This window comes from Amia ocellicauda, chromosome 7, assembly GCF_036373705.1.
Source record: "Amia ocellicauda isolate fAmiCal2 chromosome 7, fAmiCal2.hap1, whole genome shotgun sequence".
Taxonomy (NCBI): Eukaryota; Metazoa; Chordata; class Actinopteri; order Amiiformes; family Amiidae; genus Amia; species Amia ocellicauda.
Window position 1 is genome coordinate 3,132,130 of NC_089856.1, and position 18,913 is coordinate 3,151,042.

The 18,913-nt window shown below is 50.3% G+C and overlaps 3 protein-coding genes across 5 annotated transcripts; 1 reads left to right on the forward strand and 2 right to left on the reverse strand.

Moving 5' to 3' along the window:
• Nucleotides 1–169: 169 nt before the first annotated feature.
• On the reverse strand, nucleotides 170–4,531 carry rnaseh2a (ribonuclease H2, subunit A). The gene is made up of 9 exons (XM_066707935.1): nucleotides 4,435–4,531; nucleotides 2,652–2,794; nucleotides 2,374–2,445; nucleotides 1,993–2,119; nucleotides 1,686–1,773; nucleotides 1,460–1,597; nucleotides 1,083–1,170; nucleotides 876–999; nucleotides 170–721 (listed from the first exon to the last, which is right to left on the reverse strand). The coding sequence occupies exons 2-9, from the start codon at nucleotides 2,776–2,778 to the stop codon at nucleotides 568–570; spliced, it is 918 nt and encodes a 305-aa protein (XP_066564032.1). The 5' UTR covers nucleotides 2,779–2,794; nucleotides 4,435–4,531; the 3' UTR covers nucleotides 170–567.
• A 372-nt stretch (nucleotides 4,532–4,903) lies between these two features.
• On the forward strand, nucleotides 4,904–8,782 carry prdx2 (peroxiredoxin 2). 3 transcript variants are annotated; one of them, XM_066707936.1, is made up of 6 exons: nucleotides 4,904–5,029; nucleotides 6,753–6,867; nucleotides 7,012–7,165; nucleotides 7,468–7,590; nucleotides 7,811–7,941; nucleotides 8,357–8,782. In XM_066707936.1, exons 2-6 carry the CDS (start codon nucleotides 6,765–6,767, stop codon nucleotides 8,440–8,442), a joined length of 597 nt encoding a protein of 198 aa, XP_066564033.1. In that variant the 5' UTR covers nucleotides 4,904–5,029; nucleotides 6,753–6,764; the 3' UTR covers nucleotides 8,443–8,782. The 3 variants fall into 3 exon arrangements, with proteins under 3 accessions (XP_066564033.1, XP_066564034.1, XP_066564035.1); XM_066707937.1 differs by having other exon boundaries at nucleotides 4,911–5,067; XM_066707938.1 differs by lacking the exon at nucleotides 4,904–5,029 and adding an exon at nucleotides 5,247–5,265.
• A 7,637-nt stretch (nucleotides 8,783–16,419) lies between these two features.
• LOC136752534 (transcription factor JunB) lies at nucleotides 16,420–18,190 on the reverse strand. Its single transcript, XM_066707940.1, has one exon. It carries the CDS (start codon nucleotides 17,571–17,573, stop codon nucleotides 16,554–16,556), a length of 1,020 nt encoding a protein of 339 aa, XP_066564037.1. The 5' UTR covers nucleotides 17,574–18,190; the 3' UTR covers nucleotides 16,420–16,553.
• Nucleotides 18,191–18,913: the final 723 nt, after the last annotated feature.

Below are 18,913 nucleotides of genomic sequence, written 5' to 3' on the forward strand. Positions count from 1 at the left end.
TGGATGTTTTTTTAATAGGATCAGCTTTCCCCCGAGAAAACGGCCTTCTGGAGTGAAAAGACAGATCCGCACTGGGGCCGGGTTTGAAGACACAGACGGGCCGAGGGGAGAAATTGCAATTCACATCGTTTAAAAATGAGGTTTAGCAAATAAATACACACAAATGGTGTCACCGTTTGTTTTTTTAATAATTTCTTTCACTTTTGTTAAAATCCCAACACAAAATATTAAAAAAAACATAGAATATTGTACAGTAGATGACAAGTGGGAGGGTCTACCCACACAGCGCTGTGCTCTCCATCCCCCTGGGCAGCGCCGCCTCGTCTCTGGGCCTACAGACACGAACACAGTTGCGCTCTATCTACACACAAATGGGAGCCCACTGTTGTGTCTCCCTCTCAGGACGCTGATCCGATATGAAGAAAAGCTCGGGGGCTGGTCTCTCCAATCCAGCTCGAAGCTCCGATTAACGCAGCATTTAGACACCACCAGGCTGACAGCCAAGGAAGTCACAGAACCGGGTGCACGAGAGAGAGAGAGGGAGGGGTGGGAGGGAGGGAGTGCTGCTCACAAGCTGTCCACCGCCTCCAGCCTCCTCTCGGTGAAGTAGCGGTGCGGCTCCCTCCCGGCGCTTTCCGGTCTCTGGCGCCGGAAGTACGACAGCATGGAGGTGGAGTTCTGCTGGGCCGCCCCCTTCGTCCCGTCCTCCTCATCGTCGTCCCTGCCAGGGGCAAAACACCCGAGTCAACCAGCCAGCCCGTTATCAGATGTGCCTGGGACACGCCCCCCGGCTTGCCAGTCCTCGGAGGACTGGCAAGCCGGGGGGCGTGTCCCAGGCACATCTGGAAGACTCCCTTTTGGCGCAAGACCCTCACCAGTGCACCGCCACGGCCTTGCCGTCCAGGATGGTCTGTGCCGTACTCCAGCTGAAGCGCACGAACTGCGGGTAGCCGAACACCGGGTCCAGGTACTTGGCCATCCAGGCCTTGGTCTTGGGGTCTGTATGGGACAGAGAGGGGTGTCAGGAGTGCGAGACGCCCCAGGAGGAGGCACCGCAGAGGGGCAGTAAAACAGCCGCTGACCGTTGGGGTATCCAGAGCCGTAGTCTGTGTCCACCTGCCCCAGGTCTTCCTTGAACGTCCAGGATTTCACTACGCGGTCCCGGGCCACCTGCACAACACAGTACAACACAACATGCTTTATACACTCGCTGCACTGAGCACCAGAGCACACACACACTAAAACACAAACATTTCACTAGATTTTGCTTGGTGTTGTTAGTTTTCAATCCCGTGGGCCACGCTGCCCCCTGCTGCTCACACTGAGGAATTGCGTCACGTCACAGTGCAGGACTGACGCCGCTCGTCTCTGAAGGCTCTTCTAGTCGTATTGCGTTTATTTTATCTCTCTTAAGCGAGTCGTTTCAACGGGCGGGTCACCGCAACCACGCCAGGCCCACCTTGGCACAGATGCTGGCGGCGCTGACGACTGGGAAGAGCGAGTCAGCTTTGGGCCGCACCGTCACCTCCACCCCGGGGAAGCGCTGGGACAGCTTGTCCTGGTACTTCTCTGCTGGGCCCACCGTGTCCACAAACACCTGGAGAGAGGGAGAGAGAGAGAGAAGACCAGGGATTAAAAGAAGACGGGATGAATGGAATTAAAATTAATTAAAAACTGAAAGCTACCTCCTTCAGCTGCACCCCGCAGTCCAGGGCGTACTGGACCAGCCCGATGGCCGCGTCGTGGGACAGGGCGTTCAGGTTGTACTTGGCCCTGAGGGAGGGAGGGAGAGAATTAGAATCAGAGAAGCTGATGATTGATACGTCAGTGCATCTGTGTGTGGAAGCCTGAATTAGTCAATCACTGGAGGATTGAGTGCTTTCCACCAGCTGCCAGCATGGATTCAAGCCTGTGTCATTGTGTGTGTCTGCGTGTACGTGTGTCTGTGTGTATGTGTCTGCGTGTACGTGTGTGTGTGCGTAGGCAGCACACCTCTGCAGCATGCTGGTGGAGATGGTGTTGGGCGAGAGGATCTGCAGGGCCCAGCCCACGAAGCCCTTCGACTCGTCCAGCTTGGCGAACAGGTTCTCTCTCTCCTCCTCCGACAGGGTCTTCGAGTCTGGGGGGGGGGGGGATAGAACCGGCACGTGACGGCCTGTTGCCTAGAGACCAGCGAACAGCCCCTGCGAGAGCCGCCCCCCCAAATCTGTTCAGTCAGAGCTTACAGCTGACGGGTAAACACATCCCACATCTCTCCGGTCATGTTTTTACAGATTCTCCACGTGTACATACACTGTCATCAGCAGTTATTTAGTAGAAACCTTCCGCCAAGACAACATATGAATAAATAAATAAATAAATACACGGCATTACCTGCAACTTTCAGCTCCTGGAGACCTTTCTTCTTCGAGATCGGACAGAAGCAGATCCCATACACCATCGGCCCTGAGAGACAGGGAGTTCGGACATGGAAGTGGATTTGTAAATGAAAGTTCCCTCCACTGAACATGGTGACTTGGTGAATTAATTGACTAACTAACTTAACAAACCTAAAAATGGGTGACCCCACAAAGCAAACTGGACTGGGGCCCCCACGCACCATGAGACCAGTCGTCTACTACAACGTCACCCACGACGCCCCACTCGCTCACCCAGCACCGGGCCCCTCCCGGCCTCGTCGATGCCCAGGCAGCAGTCCTCCGTCTTGCACGCCTCCGGGATGGCCGAGGCCAGACGGCAGCTCCTGGAGTTGTCCTCCTCAAACACACCCAGGTCCATGGCTGAGGTCCGGGCTCTGACACGGGAAGGAGGCGGGTTAGAGGGTGCGCCGGGTGGGGGGCTACTTTAGGAACAATATGAATATATACACCGATCAGCCATAACATTATGAGCACTGACAGGTGAAGTGAATAACACTGATAATCTCGTTATCATGGCACCTGTCAGTGGGTGGGATATATTAGGCAGCAAGTGAACATTTTGTCCTCAAAGTTAATGTGTTAGAATCAGGAAAAATGGGCAGCGTAAGGATCTGAGCGACTTTGACAAGGGCCAAATTGTGATGGCTAGACGACTGGGTCAGAGCATCTCCAAAACTGCAGCTCTTGTGGGGTGTTCCCGGTCTGCAGTGGTCAGTACCTATCAAAAGTGGTCCAAGGAAGGAAAAGCGGAGAACCGGCGACAGGGTCATGGGCGGCCAAGGCTCATTGATGCACGTGGGGAGCGAAGGCTGGCCCGTGTGGTCTGATCCAACAGACGAGCTACTGTAACTCTAATTGCTGAAAAAGTGAATGCTGGTTCTGATAGAAAGGTGTCAGAACACACAGTGCATCGCAGTTTGTTGCGTATGGGGCTGCGTAGCCGCAGACCAGTCAGGGTGCCCATGCTGACCCCTGTCCACTGCCGAAAGCGCCTACAATGGGCACGTGAGCATCAGAACTGGACCACGGAGCAACGGAAGAAGGTGGCCTGGTCTGATGAATCACGAGTTCAAGGTGTCGACTTGGCCTCCAAATTCCCCAGATCTCAATCCAATCGAGCATCTGTGGGATGTGCTGGACAAACAAGTCCGATCCATGGAGACCCCACCTCGCAACTTACAGGACTTAAAGGATCTGCTGCTAACGTCTTGGTGTCAGATACCACAGCACACCTTCAGAGGTCTAGTGGAGTCCATGCCTCGACGGGTCAGGGCTGTTTTGGCGGCAAAAGGGGGACCTACACAATATTAGGCAGGTGGTCATAATGTTATGGCTGATCGGTGTAAATTACGCGTTTTCCTCCAAGGTGCCGTCCTCTAGAACAGTTTTGCTGGGGCTCATACTGCAGGCACACAGTAATGTCTAAACTGCAGGGTTTACAGGCTTTCTGTGCAGGACTTGTGTCCATTTCCTGCCATATTATTCACTTATTATTTATTTTCAGTGTGAATCACTCATTTCTCTGTCTCACCCTCATTAATGTCTCTCCCAACTGGGGAGGGGGGCAGATATTTTAATAAGAGACCATTGAATGCGTGTCACTCACCATATGACGGGTTAAGTTAGAAAAATGTATAATTGCTTAATTAGATTATTAATTAGCATTTGTATCTCTGCTTCCTCCGCTCGGCGTTGACGTCACCAAAGGTACTATTGTAATGCAGACACCAGTTATCTTCTAGCAAACGGTTTCTCGCATTCAAACCCCATGTGCAATGCTATAATGTATTTATCTGTTTTATGCACTGTATTATTTCCACGGCATTTCGGTAGGTCCGTTTACTGTCTTTCTGCAATAGTTTGGGGATATCTCATTGATATTAATGAAAAGATTTCAAAATATAGCGCCCGCACAGAAGAGAAAACGGCTCTCAATCTGCCCCACGCGTGTTTATTCGTGATCGTTGCAAAACACAAAGCTATAATGATATTACAACCCCTGCAGCATACTTACAGACACAGCGCAGCAGTGCACTATATTCAGCTTTCCCCGCGTCAAAGCAGGTTGACCTTTCACCCTTTGCGTAACGCTCGCTTTGGAAATTAAAATACAAATCTTATTTACGCAATGTTAAGGGTTACAGCTGTTGCACTGTAACACTACACATATCATAGTTTTATATATTGTTTCATCAGAATATAAAACAACGAATTAATTAAGTTATTTTTAACGCAGTGCTTTCTGGGATTTGTAGTTGTCGCTGATCTCCACTCCGAGTTCGCCGTTATAACCAAAGTGAAGAGACGATTTTAATTCTAAATAAGATAGATAGATAGATAAAACATACTTCGAAAACAATGTCCTTTTACAACAGTGGCACTGGACAACTCCGTCATTTTTAAATAAATTCAGTGTCATTTATGTATTATAAGACACGTCGCTAACTCTCGCGAGACGTGCGGGCGACGGTGTCCACGCAGGGTCAAGGCGGTAGTTCTTCCTGGCGACGCAGCGCAGGAGCGGCGCACAGTGGAGAGCGGAGTCGGACGCGCTGCACGCTTTACCGGAGCCGAAGGGATTCATCCAGCCTCACACCGCTCCATCACCCGTGAGTGAGCTGGAAGTGTTGCTGTGCATGATTTAAAAGTGCGCCTCCATCGAATACACATGCATTCATTTAATTGCGGGGTTTATGCGTTTACAGATAGCAGTCGTTCTAATTAGATGCGTTACTTTCTTAGGTCTGCAAAGTGTGCAAAACTAGATGTGTATTAATGCGGCCGCAGACAAAAGAAATGAATGGTCGCTCTTTGCTGTTGGTCTGGAAAGTTATAATACTCTAAAGTACGTGTTGTTTTATTTTGTATTGTATTGCGGGTTTAACGAGCTATCTCTGTACTGAGGTGTGCAGTAATTACGGCTCATGCATTGTACAGGTTGGTGCACATTTACTAGTTCATGCACTTCTATATCATCGTAATCGTATCACATCTTTTATTGGGTCATTGCTTATAATAATTCACTGCATCGGTAATGTTGCATTGCTTTGAAGCATCTATTTAGATGCGTGTGTTAACTTTATTTTATTTATTTATTTTTTAATGCAGCAACGTAAAAAAAAACAGCCTAGGAATGGTTTAAAAGCCTCCATTGTGCAAAAGCCAGAGGCTGAACAATGAGACGCGGTTACATTTCGATGTGTGACGTCGCTCACACGGCGAGAAACGGTCTGTGGCGCTATAACGTCCAAATGTGTTTGTGGCTGCAGACGTCATTAATCCTCCAAAAGTTTTATTCCATTGATCTTAAATTTATATTTCTAAAATTTGATTGCTCGTGTAGTGGACTTAAAATACATCAAAATGTGTGTTTGCTTTTCCTAATCTGTTATAGTATTCAGAGATCTCAAAACGCTTGTCAGTGGCTGTATCAGTCACTGTGGACAGAGCAGGAAATCGGACATTAACCAGCAACACCTTTCTGTATTTCTCTCCTCCTGAGTTTGTAAGCAGTCATTAGGAGTATAGAATTGGGGAGACTTGAAAGACAGTCCATTGAGTGGTTAGGGCTCTGGACTCATGACTCATCACTTCGATTACTCCAGTAAAATGCCCAGCTGTATAAATGGGTACAAATGTAAGTCGCCCTGGATAAGAGCGTCAGCTAAATGACAAAAATAATAATAATAATAACAAGTGACTTCTGTGTGACTGGGCAGGGCTGTGGGGCTTTGCTTGTTTAAAATGTTTTGTGTTAATCTGGCATCACAAGGGCTTGACGTCCTGGAATAGTAATCCAGGAAGCACATGACCGCAACTTCTCAAGCCCTGCTGTGTGACTCCCCCCCCTCCGTACCAGACCTCTTGAGCCTGGAGGGGCTGTTTCACAGCTGCCCTGGGTTCCTGTGTGAAGAAAGTGGCGTGAGTGCAGCGCTGCGTGTGGGAGATTCACACACGCACAATGCGGGGAAAACTAAAAAAAAAAAAAACTCCAGTGTGTTTCTTCATATGGGGGCGAGTTTTGCTTTCCTGCACTTCAGAAACCGAAACCATGCCTAGTAGTTTCAACCCAAATAAACAAATGTGTGACAAACCCGCTGCACAGCCGTCTTTGTACTGTCTTTTCTTTTGTTTTGTTTGTCTTTCTTGTGGTCGATGCCCTCTGCGCCCACAGGTTGCACTTTCACTCAGCGGCAGTCAGACACAAGCAGGTGCTGAGGGTGAAGCCCGTCTGTGTGTCTTGTATCTCGGCGCGGTGAAAGCTCCCGCCCTCTCCGACCGGACGCGTGTCCCGGCTATCTGACGCCGACCAACCCTCTCAATCTCTTGCAGGCACCGGCCGCCATGTCTTCTGGGAACGCCAAGATCGGGAAGCCCGCCCCGCACTTCCAGGGCACCGCCGTGGTGGACGGGCAGTTTAAGGAGATCAAGCTGTCGGACTACAGGGGTGAGCCGTCGAAACTCTCTTCCTTGCCGTCTGTGACGCGTGTTGCGGAGCGTGCCTCTCTTAGCCCGGCCTCTGAGAGTTATAGGGGCTTGTGCCTCCCAATTACACCCCGATTCTTTATCCCTGCCCACTCTCTCTCCCCAGGAAAGTACGTGGTTTTCTTCTTCTATCCCCTGGACTTCACCTTCGTCTGCCCCACCGAGATCGTGGCCTTCAGCGACCGGTCCGAGGAGTTCCGCAAGGTCAACTGCGAGGTCATCGCCGCCTCCACCGACTCGCACTTCAGCCACCTGGCCTGGTAAGGCTGGGGACGAGGGGCTGTTAAGGATCGGGGGGGGCAGGAGCCCTCTGCTCTAGATTGTTCTCCGCCAGACGCCGGCCGGGGTGTGTCTGCGGTTTGCCGTTGGCCGGTCCCGCCCAGTCCTTATCGGCAGGAGTCAGGGTGGCGCCGGTGGTGGTCCTTGTCGGTGATAGCTGGGTGGCTGTAGGTTCGGGTTGTCTGAGATAGATAGCGGGGTGGGCACGGGGATGTGGCGGGAGACGGTTGTGGGGGGGTGATAGAGCCGTGCCAGCGTGCTGCCTGACGCGTCTGCCCTCCAGGACCAACACGGCCAGGAAGGAAGGAGGTCTGGGCCCAATGAAGATCCCCCTGCTGGCCGACCTGACCCAGTCCATCTCCCGGGACTATGGGGTGCTGAAGGAGGACGAGGGCATCGCCTACAGGTCAGTGTGACGCACAGCATAATAAGATGCCCACTCAGAGTGGCTCAGTCTGGCTCTCTGTCCTGGAAGTCAAGTTCCTGACGAGGAGCAGGCCAGAGGGATCGGAGATCTGGCATCTAGTTGGCCCCGAGAACCTGATGCATTTAAATAAACCTAACTGCAGAGGGGGTCCCGCCGTATAAATAAACAACTCCTCTGTCCTCTCGCCCGGCCGCCGCAGGGGCCTGTTTGTGATCGACGACAAGGGCATCCTGCGCCAGATCACCGTGAACGACCTGCCGGTGGGCCGCTCGGTGGACGAGACCCTGCGTCTGGTGCAGGCCTTCCAGTTCACTGACAAGCACGGAGAAGGTACGGGGAGGGGGGAGGAGAGCAGGGCGAGGGAGGTCGGGTTCAGAACACGAGAGAGTGTCCAATCGAGAGGAGGCCATTCGCCCCATCGTGCTCGTTTGGTGTCCATTAATAACTGAGTGATCAAGGATCCTATCCAGTCTGTTTTAAAATGTTCCCAAATTGTCTCTTCAGCCACATCGCTGGGGAGTTTGTTCAGATTGTGACGCCTCTCTGTGTGAAGAAGTGTCTCCTGTTTTCTGTCTTGAATGCCTTGAAGCCCAATTTCCATTTGTGTCCCGGGTGCGTGTGTCCCTGCAGATCTGGAAAAGCTCCTCTGGTTTGATGTGGTCGATGCCCTTCATGATTTTGAAGACTTGAATCGAGTCCCCACGTCGAATGCTTTAAAGAGCTGATGTGTTTGTCCCCCCTGCAGTTTGCCCGGCGGGATGGAAGCCCGGCAGCGACACCATCGTCCCCGATGTCCAGAAGAGCAAGGAGTACTTCTCCAAGCAGAACTGAAGACCCCTCTCCCCCGTCGTCCTGCTGACAAGTTCCTCGATTGACACCTGATTCCCAAATAGTTCTGTTTGTGCCCCCCCACCCCGCAGTATCCTCTAGTTTTATTTTTGTTTTAAGAAACCGTAAAGCACTTAGACTGCGTGTCCTGAGACACCTGGTCAGGTGACCCACGTCAGTATAAACTCCCTCACCAGGTCTAATAAGCTACTGCAGCCGCGGCAGGCACACTTGGCACTGACGTCTCGGCTGCTGTTCTCGCCGAGCGAGTCCGACGCGAGACGGACGGGTTTTGTTCTTTGTTTGACTTGAACCGGAGAAGTAAAAGTTGAGTTTGATCAAATGTCTTTGTCTCTGGCGCCTTTATTTATTGAAGTCTGTTTTCATATTGGACTAGATCTGTGTGTTGGGCTCCTGACCCACTGCATTCTGGGAAACTGGACAGGTGTGGATGCCCCTAGCATACATGTACGCTATATTAGTTGTATTTAGGAGGCAGTCGAAGTGTGGCCGCTGTTGTCCACCAGAGGGCCACATTGGCACAACTTTCTGTTCAGATGTTCTTAGAAATCCGTGACTCGAGTGGGGTAGGTGTCTATGTTCCCCGATTGTGTGCTACAGCTTGTACAGAGCCCAGAGCAGCCTTGACGCACATCACACAAGTGCAGAAAACAAAATGGAGGTGGGGGACTCTCTAAACACCCGTGTGTGTAGTTTGGTGCAGAGACTCGTCCAGATGGTCACACTTGAGGCTGATTTTTGTGCCTGAAAGCTCGTTTTCTTTGAGATCCTACACAGTTACTGTAAACGTGTTATAGTCTAATACCAAGTGTACAAAATGCCTTGTGACTAATACGGGCAAATGAACTGGCTCCGACTGCAACCGTGGCACTGCAGCACAAACCTGAAATGTGCTGTTTGTCGCCCACTAGGGGGCACCACACCCTCACCGCTGGAGCCCTGAGCCCGCCTGCGTTGGCTTCAGCACATTTCTATTTTTGACCCGCCGGCTGTCGGTGTGCTGGCAGTGCCAAAGCCCTGGTTTCAGTTGTCGGATCTTCAAACCGAGACCGAAGCGGCCGATTACGGTTAGTGCAGGCATGTTCGACATGCAAACCGTGGTGGTGTTTCTGAAGTACGCCACGTAGGGCACGGATGGCCGGAGCCATGTTTCGGCACACGCGCACGGAGAGGCCTCCACCTGCCTTCAACCTGCTGACTGAGGCGCTCTCCTCCCCCGAGAACGACCCGCTGACCTCTCCGCTAATGACTGTTTTTGTGGGATTAGTGTGGGCTGCCCGCAGCTGATCCATAAATGGCCCTCTGGGAGAAGGCCTGGGCAGGGCTAATTACAGGCCTGTGTGTTACAGGTCGCCTCCCTCGTTCCCCTCCACCCACACACACACACACACACACACACCTGGAGCCGGGAGACACAGACCTCGCCCCAGCCCTGTCCCGGGACGAGGAATCAGCACTCATGTGTTCGTGTCTCCGGTCGAGAATCAAGACACTGTTCCTGCCAGTGTGCTCTATGTTCCCCATCCTGTCAGTCTTGTGTGTTTCTCAATTCTAACCTCAGGAGCTCCCGGTTTAAGCTCTTAATGGCTTTCAACCCTTAAAGGGAATTGTGTGGGTGTGTGTCTTTTCTGCCCTTCTTGCTTTTGAGAAGTGACCTATTTTCTTTGTCTATCGTTGCCCAGACAATTGGCCTCATAACCCACCTCCGCCCCCCCCCCACACAGCTGCACGTACATTTTTAATCGGTAACCAGTAAAATGATGCACACAGGCGCCTATTGTCCTGCGCCAGACGTTCCCCGCTAACGCTCTCGCTTCTCAATGAAGTCCAGGCCCGAGCGCTTCGATCGTGGGCAGTCGAGCGGGGCTGTAAAACTGACACTGATGACAGATTGTGGAAAGCGCAGTGCTAGGCAGAGTGTGACAGCTTGCTGGGAAACTGTAAAAGCAAAACTCCCCTTACTGTACGCCTCCTGTGCGGTGGCCTTCTTTGTGATCACCCTGGTACACACAGGTGGGTGTCAAGCAGTAATGTTCAGACTGTACAATACACTAATTAGAGCTCATCTGGATACTGTGGACAGTTCTGGGCTCCACACTTCAAGAAAGATATTGCTGCTCTAGAGGCAGTTCAGAGGAGAGCAACCAGACTTATTCCAGGTCTGAAGGGAATGTCCTACTGAGAGACTGAGGACCTGAACCTTTTCACCCTGGAACAGAGGAGACTACGTGGGGACTTGATCCAAGTCTTCAACATCATGAAAGACATCGACCACATCAAACCAGAGGAGCTTTTCCAGATCAGCAGGGACACACGCACCCGGGACACAAATGGAAATTGGGCTTCAAGGCATTCGAGACAGAAAACAGGAGACACTTCTTCACACAGAGAGGCGTCACAATCTGAACAAACTCCCCAGCGATGTGGCTGAAGAGACAATGTGGGAACATTCAAAAACAGACTGGATAGGATCCTTGATCACTTAGTTATTAATGGACACCGAACGAGCACGATGGGGCGAATTGGCTCCTCTCGATTGGACACTTTCTTATGTTACAATATGTGCCGTACCACTCAATGGCACTCGGGCCCATACCCCCATATGTGACACAGATCAAACACCGACCGGGGAGAGCGTGGAATTACCCGAGGTGACGGCAGCGTTCTGCGCCTGGCCAGATGATGGCCGCTTTGAACAGAGTGTGTGGGAGAGCGCTGCTGAGCACTGAGGGGAAGTGGAGAGGGAGGCGAAGAGCTGAGGCGAGGTGGGACTGGCTGAGTATGAGGCGGTGCGCGATGATAACGCAGGAGAGGAAACGCTTCTCGGTCGGAGATAGCAGCCCACTTCCCCCCCAGAGGACGTCACGAACGCGGTGCCGTGTGGCTTGTGGGCAGCGCCTTCAGGAGGGGAGAGCCGCAGGGTGCCAGCGGTGGAGACCCGGGGGTCCATAGAGCGATGGGAACCAGGTTTTCACAGAACACGTCATCTGTTCCAGAGCTGCGGAACAAACATCTGATTAGACAATTCGCCAGCAGGGCACAGAGACGAGGATGTGGATATCAGACACGTAGCCTGTGACATCAAACTGCAGCGGGTTTGGGGGGGGTGGTGTTATGATTATTATTCCACCTGGAAAGACACCAACTCCTCACAAACTGCATAGGTGGCTTGTGCTTATGTTACCACCCAAATATGATCATTATTATTATTACCACAACTATAATAGAAATGAGCATACAGTAACCACAGCATATATTACACAGTATAATAGATAACACATTGAGGTCTTACTGGCCATGTCATCGATTATTTACCCCTGGACCGGCCCGTAGTAACCCTGGCTGGTTGTTAGTGTCAGTCATTCAGTCATTAAAGTGGCAATGGCATGTAACAGGGGACAGGGACGCGTCACAGGGGACAGGGGCATGTCGTAGGGGACCAAGTTGTGTGGTAGATGACCGGGGTGTGTTACAAGGGAAAAGGAACGTGTCACAGAGGACAGGGGCATGTTACAGGGGACAGGCCTGTGTCAGAGGGGACAGGAACGCGTCACAGGGAACAGGGGTGTGTTGTAGGGGACCGCGACATGTTGTATGGGTCAGGGGCGTGTTATAGAGGACAGGGCTATGTCACAGGGGACAGGGGTGTGTCGTAGGGGATGAAAGTGATGCCACCTTATCTTGGGCCCATATAATAGTATACTAGCTTATTATATTGTATTATATTATATTATATTATATTATTATTTGATTAGTCTGTGTGTGTGTGTATGGGGGGGGATTCTTCTTCACACATACACAGTATATAAGTACAGTACAATATAGTGTATGACAGTACAGTGTGTCGTGCACTACAGCGTACAGTGGAGAATATGAGGAAGAATATCCTATATGTCCAGATATTGCTATCCTATTAAGAATAAGAATAAGAATACTATTCCGTTGGGACGCTTTCTCCTCCACAGCCATTGCACAGCACATACAAAGCTTCACACGGTGATTCTGCCTCAGACTTTTCAAATTCAAATTCAACGTTCTTGTTTTTACGAATTATTTTTAGAAAAAAATGCCAATATGCGAAATATATGTGAGAATTTCAAAAAGCAGGTGCACTGATTTATATACTGCAACCTAATGTAGGGCAAGAATACAGCCGAGAAGTGCCAAACACGCTGGCTATTCAAGACATCATAGTGGGCGCTGAATGTGAATAGCGGTTTGTACTGTCCTAGATAAACTGGGGGCACTCTTTTTAGACATGTTACCAGTTATCTTCTATTCTGTCTGAACTTAATAAAGATAAGACAACTATGATTCATTTATTATCTGAGCTAAGTTACACCACACACAAAAAAGTAATAACACCGACACCTCTTAAATGTCATTCGGTTTCAGTGCGCTTTCAATTCATCATCATCATCATCATCATCATTATTTATTTGCGTTTCATGTTATTGGCTCGTTTTAACTTCCTTCTCCAACCACATGGGCATTCCTCCATGCGCCGCGACCACCGGCATTCGGCCTTGTTGTAAAAAAAGGGGGAAAATCAAAGAAAGTGAAGAAGATGTAAAGAATCTGTCTCCCTGCTTCCGCACAGTGAAAGTTTTCGGATTCTTTCGGAGCGACGCACTCCCAGCTGCTGGCACCTCTCGGCCCCTCGCCCCCTCAGAGCCGGCCGCCCACCCCCGCCTCTCCAGCCGCCGGCAGGACACATCGGAAAGCCCCGGCATTCCTCGGCGCACTCTCACTTCCCTCTCCGCGGCCGGTTATAAATATCACCATTTATCCAGCGGGGCATTAAAGCCCTCTCGCATTATCCAAGCATGCTCGACCCCCCAACCAACACCGCCCACTCACCCACTCCGGCAGGAACAATCCCCCTGTTATACTGCGCCGGACCCGCACCGGGCTCTGTCCAAGTGCGTCAGTCTAACGCGTTATTCGTGTGCTTTCAGTAGCACCATCTCCATTATAATGTCACGTAGCAGACCTGCTAACTTCACATCAGTTTTCAGAGCCCATGCATTGTGTGTGTGTCAACAGAGGGAGTAAGTCAAACTGGCAGTCAAACCCTATAGGCAGTCTTTCACAGCTGGTCAGATAGACAGACTTGCACAAATGCCCATGCTCAGCTCATTCAGGGGCTCCAGTGTTAGTGGTGCTGGTGAGTGGCCCTGTTTCACAGCGCTGCACCCCTGTGTGTGTGTGTGTGTGTGTGTGTGTGCGAGCGAGAGGGTGATTGTGTGTGTGTGTGCGCTATTTGTCTCCATCACACCTCAAAGGACAATGCTTAGCCAGCAGCCTCCCCAGCTAAAGCCCGGCTATTATTGGACGCCCAGATCTCCGGACTCAGCATTCTCCATCAAGCCACGCTGGATTCTTGATAGGGCCAGGAAAGCTGACAAGCAAAGTGTGCTCTCAACTCCAAAAACTATGGTCTGCGGTGTGAAAACTATACACACACACACACACACAGGTGTCTGCTGAGAAATATCACACTAGTGTAATAACTAACGGTATAATCTCTATTCTATACTCTCCACTGCTTCCGTCAACCTATACACACCAAGTGTTACTGGAGAGCAGAATATAAGATAGTAGATAATATAGCTACAACGGGAGAACAGTAACAATATCAACACTTATGCTTCGTATACAACAGAATACAATACAATGCACACAACAGAAGCAGAGAGAGAGGAAGGACGTACAGGGATGCAGACGGAGAGAGATGCTGCGATTTTCCCAGTGACTCCAGCTGGCGGGGGCCTTGATTGCTGTACATGAACGGAAATACAATAATTGATAAATGCTTCAGTGGCAGCCAGAGCAAAAGTAAGAGTGCAAATCAGATCAGCCCTGAACGAAATGCTCTGTCACCAGTATCAGTGGTTTCCTTCATTAATTCTGAAAACGGCCTAATTGTTTCCTTATCTTCAGCCCGGTGAGCTGCTGTGTGCGCGCAGTTCTTCTGTGGTGAAATAGTGCGGCTGTTCTGTGTTTTATTGAATAAAAAAAGAGATCAATCATAACGATGATGAGTTTAGATCGATTGCCAGGCGGAGTAAACGGCGAGACTCTGTAACTGTAGATCATTCCTGCACTTCGTTGGGATCTAAAAGTTGTACATCTTAATGCACTTCTTGCAGATTGGAGATGTGAATAAATACATCCTAAATGAAACCTGTAGGTCTGCAAAATCAATTAGCGGGTGTAGTCAAATGAACCTTTTTGATTAGTATTGGTTTTGTGTAGTCTGAATTGTAATGAACTTAGCACGGAATATTGCATGAACTACAGCAATTAATGGTATAATTGCATCCACAACACACCTATTACCAATTAGCACAAATAGATATGCCAACAACATGTTTCATTTTGGGCTTTTGGACAACTGGACTCTTTTCTGCTGGGATGGGTCTGGACTGTAAGTGACAGGATTATGCCAGACATGAATGCTGTATGTCATTTTCTTTTTGCGCAGACGTACTTTGTCTATACACCATGCATTGGGTGCAGAGTTGCAAGTCTGTCTGTAAAAACCCTTAGGTGTGTGGAAACGCATGTTCACCTGAGTGCTGTTGTTGTTGTGAGCAGGTCGATCAAATCTTGTTTTCGATCTCGGACGTGTCGAAAAACACGCAGGGCGAAGTGGAATTTTTCCCCTCCATGCGCCGTTACAGCGGCTTTTTGCGCACTGGCTGGAAAATCTAGTGTGTCGTATTTTTATCTCGGCTTCTCTGACACTCACTGTTTTTAGCACAGCGCAGCGCCGGTATACTATCTGGGAAACTCCCCCGGCCTGTGTGCGTTTCTTTCGCTCTCGTTTGACATTGGCCCCGAGATAACGGAGAGGACTTGAAAAAAATAACAAAAAAATAAAAACGGCCTGACTGGCAGCGTGGGCGGGGGTTCCCGGAAAGCTCCCCTCGCCGAGACGTCACCGGCGCAAAAAGGTCTATATATGGACGGGCTGCTGTGCGTCAATAGGAAAAGACCCCAACGCGCTGGCGTCACACGTCAGGACCGCCCGTTTGAGCCTCTGTACATGTGTGTGCGCATGTTGAACTTTGTACAATATTGGCGTGAGGTTGCAATGGCCCAGAGTCTTGCAAACTTGTCTTTGCAGGTGTGATGCAAACCTTTACTCTAGGACAGGGATGTTATTCATTGACAGAGTGATGGTGTATAGCGATAACACTTGTCAAATTAGGTGACACCTCTATAGGTACAAGATTAGGGTGCCTTATCCGTGTATAGCTTCGTTATAAAGATACACCACCCCGCCTACACTAGATAGTCCCTGCATCCACACCCTTATCCCTGAATTGCATAAATGAGATCAGGTTGAAAAGGAATTGTGATACAGACTGCATGCTCTAAAACACCACACACACTATTTTGTTGTTGTTGTTTTTTAAAGATATTTTACTTAAATATCCCTTGTACAAAAAACAAAGACCGTAAACATGTGACATAACGATTCTGTGGGTCAACCCCCAGAATCCAATAATTTAAAACACTTGGGAATGCAGCATTAAAACACAACAGAATAAAAATGAGAATAAATTTAAGACAAACAGAAATCATCCCCCATCTATAGACATCCCCCCACAAACACACACACATAATGTTGATCTGAATTAGTCGAATATCGGCAATGTGTTAAACCTGCACAACGATGCGCCAAGTGTTTCTAGAGTCACTGGTGTAACACTGAGGGTCACAATGCACCCTGTGCATCTGTAGAGTAAACCGGAAGTACCATTCAAAAAGAATCCATACAAATATAGAACCATATCTTTTTTTTGTTTTACATACTTCAGATTATTGTTATCTACAAAACAAAGAAACAAAAATACCTCAGCCGGTAATTTGCTCATTTTCAAAATGAAAAAACAACAAATGGCTCAATATTCATATTGACAATACAATAGTATATTCCAGTGCTGCAAGTGCAAGAAGGTTATTGTATCTTTTGGTTTGTTTTACAGAATAAAACATACACGGCACAGAAGTCTGTCCTCCAGTGTTTCTTTCTTTCTCTCTCCACGCTTTCATGGTGTGAATGTCTCTGCCGCCGCCGCGCTTCAGAAGGACTCCATCTTGGTGGACAACATGAGCTGACAGCCGCTGCTGACGTGGGTCAGGACTTTCTGTTTCAGCTGGGCCACCTGCTCCCGCAGCAGCGACGCCGTGTTGGACAGGCCGGCATTGTCCGTCTTCAGGATCTTCACCTTCTCCTCCAGCCGGGCGATGCGCTCCAGCTTCCGTCGGCGGCACTTGGTCGCCGCCAGCCGGTTCCGCAGCCGCTTGCGCTCCGCCTTGATGCGCTCCTGGTTCTCCATGTCGATCGGCGACATCGGCGGGGACCCGTCGCTGCTCTGCAGGTCCGGGACGGTCTGGGGCTCCTCCTTGAGCGCGACGAGCCGCTGCGACTGCAACGCCGCCGCAGGAAGCGAGGGCTGGAAGTGATGCGCTGCGTGCGTCGGCGCCTGCGGCGGCTGCTGGTGCTGGTGGTGGTGGTGGTGGGGATGGTGGGGATGGGGGTGCGGCAGGTAGCTGATGGTGGCCGTGGGGAAGTTGGAAGCCGACGTGAGGTTAGTGTTGGGCGCGTAAGTGTTCAAGGTCGTGTACACGGGCGGCTCCGGCTGCAAGGAGGCGCCGTACACGCTGGAGGCGACGGTGCACGTCGTCACCCCGCCGGCTCCGATGGAGACGTTGGGCGGGGGCATCTGGTTCATCTTGTGCAGCTCGTCCAGCGCTTTCACAAAACCATCGGCGAAGCCCTCCTGCTCCTCCGTGATGCCGCGGCTGTAGAAGTACTGGCCCGGGGTGGGGGTGGTGGTGATGACCCCGTTGCTGTTCTGGATGATCAGCCTCTCCAGCTCGGGCGAGGCGAGTTTGAGGGAGCCCACGTCGGCGCTCGCCTGGTAGAAGTCGGCCTCGGCGGCTCGCAGCTGGGACTTGAGGCTCCGGTAGGGCTCGCTAAGGTTCAGGCTCATATTCTGCTTCAGCAGCTTGTAGTCGGGGATGGCAGCGTCTGGGTGGCCGTAAGCAGAGAGAAACGAGTCGTCATGATAAAACGGTTGTTCCATTTTTGTAGACATATGACTTTAGAGCACAGATAACAGCAGCAGCAGTTGTCACAAATAAGGCTACTAACTACCCAGCGGTAGTCGAGTCTGTTCTCTAAAAGGAAGCCCCCTTTAAGTGAGTTTAGGGGCAGTTGGTTCAGGTGGTAAAGCAGTCAAGAGAGATGCCCACAGAGACCTGGGCACACTTGTCAATGCCGCACAGGCAGCACTGTTGTCTACCTGCTGTGTGTGGGTTTAGTAAATCAGCAGTGCCAGTCCTCTGCAATCACCAGCATGCACAACAGGTCCACAGTACGGGCGCTTATTGATGAAGACGCCTCCTGCTGAACAAATACAAGGACCAGCCTTCTGTATGCCCTTTTCAGCACTGAACACAGGAGAAATGTCCCGACACGGCACTTATAGTCAGCCCAGCTCAGCACAGAGTAAATCAAAAGCACTTCCAAAGTATAGTTGAACTGTACTGTACCAAGTCAACGGAAAGACGCAGTTTTCTGACAGCCAAGGTACAACGCAGAATCCGTCGGTTAATTCTCGATACCCCGTTTCCTTTCCTTTTTGTGTGTTGTTATTTTGTTTCAGCCGGATAACTCCCAAACTTTTTTTCTCACAGGCGCATGTTATCTGTTTGAAAGCTACACACATGCCTTTATATATACACTAGCACTTATTCAGGCACTCTCCGCGGAGGGCCGCTGATTGGTCGGCGGGGCCGGTGATGACGCAAGCCCCGCCCCGGTTCCGACCCGCGACGTCACAGAGGATGACGCGATTGCCAGGAACTGCTCGTTTGTAAACAAGCCTCCGGGCGAGAGGCAGCGGCATGTCGCACACATGTAGGCTTTTTCAAGTGGGAATGCTGCGCCGGGATCAGCGTTGCCCACGTTGCCTTTTTTAAACGCACTTGAAACGCTCATGCCACCGACGTCGTGTTTTTGTCAGTTGTGCATTTCATTAGGACTTGGTTTTGTTGATGTAGTGGCTTATTTCAATGGCTTTCCGTTTTTGCAATAGCGCACTGTGCAGTACTTGCACTGCCCAGCTACACCGACCGCCAATTGCCTGTTTATATCGGTGCATATTAATGCATTCAAATCCAGGAATGACTGGGGTTGCGATGTAAGACCTACCAATCAAATACAAACTGTGTTAATAGCCATATCGGTTCATTATTGCCTATATCGCGTTTCTATCCGCCTTTCCAGTTTTGCCTGAGATCGCGGGCATTGCTGTTGCGTTTGCTTGAGTCGTTTATCAACTTGTTTAGCCTTCTCTCCGGTGTGAACAAATACATAATACATGCGTGACTTGCGGAGAGTAGGCTGAGGTCTTGGGTTGTAGAGATGCAGGGA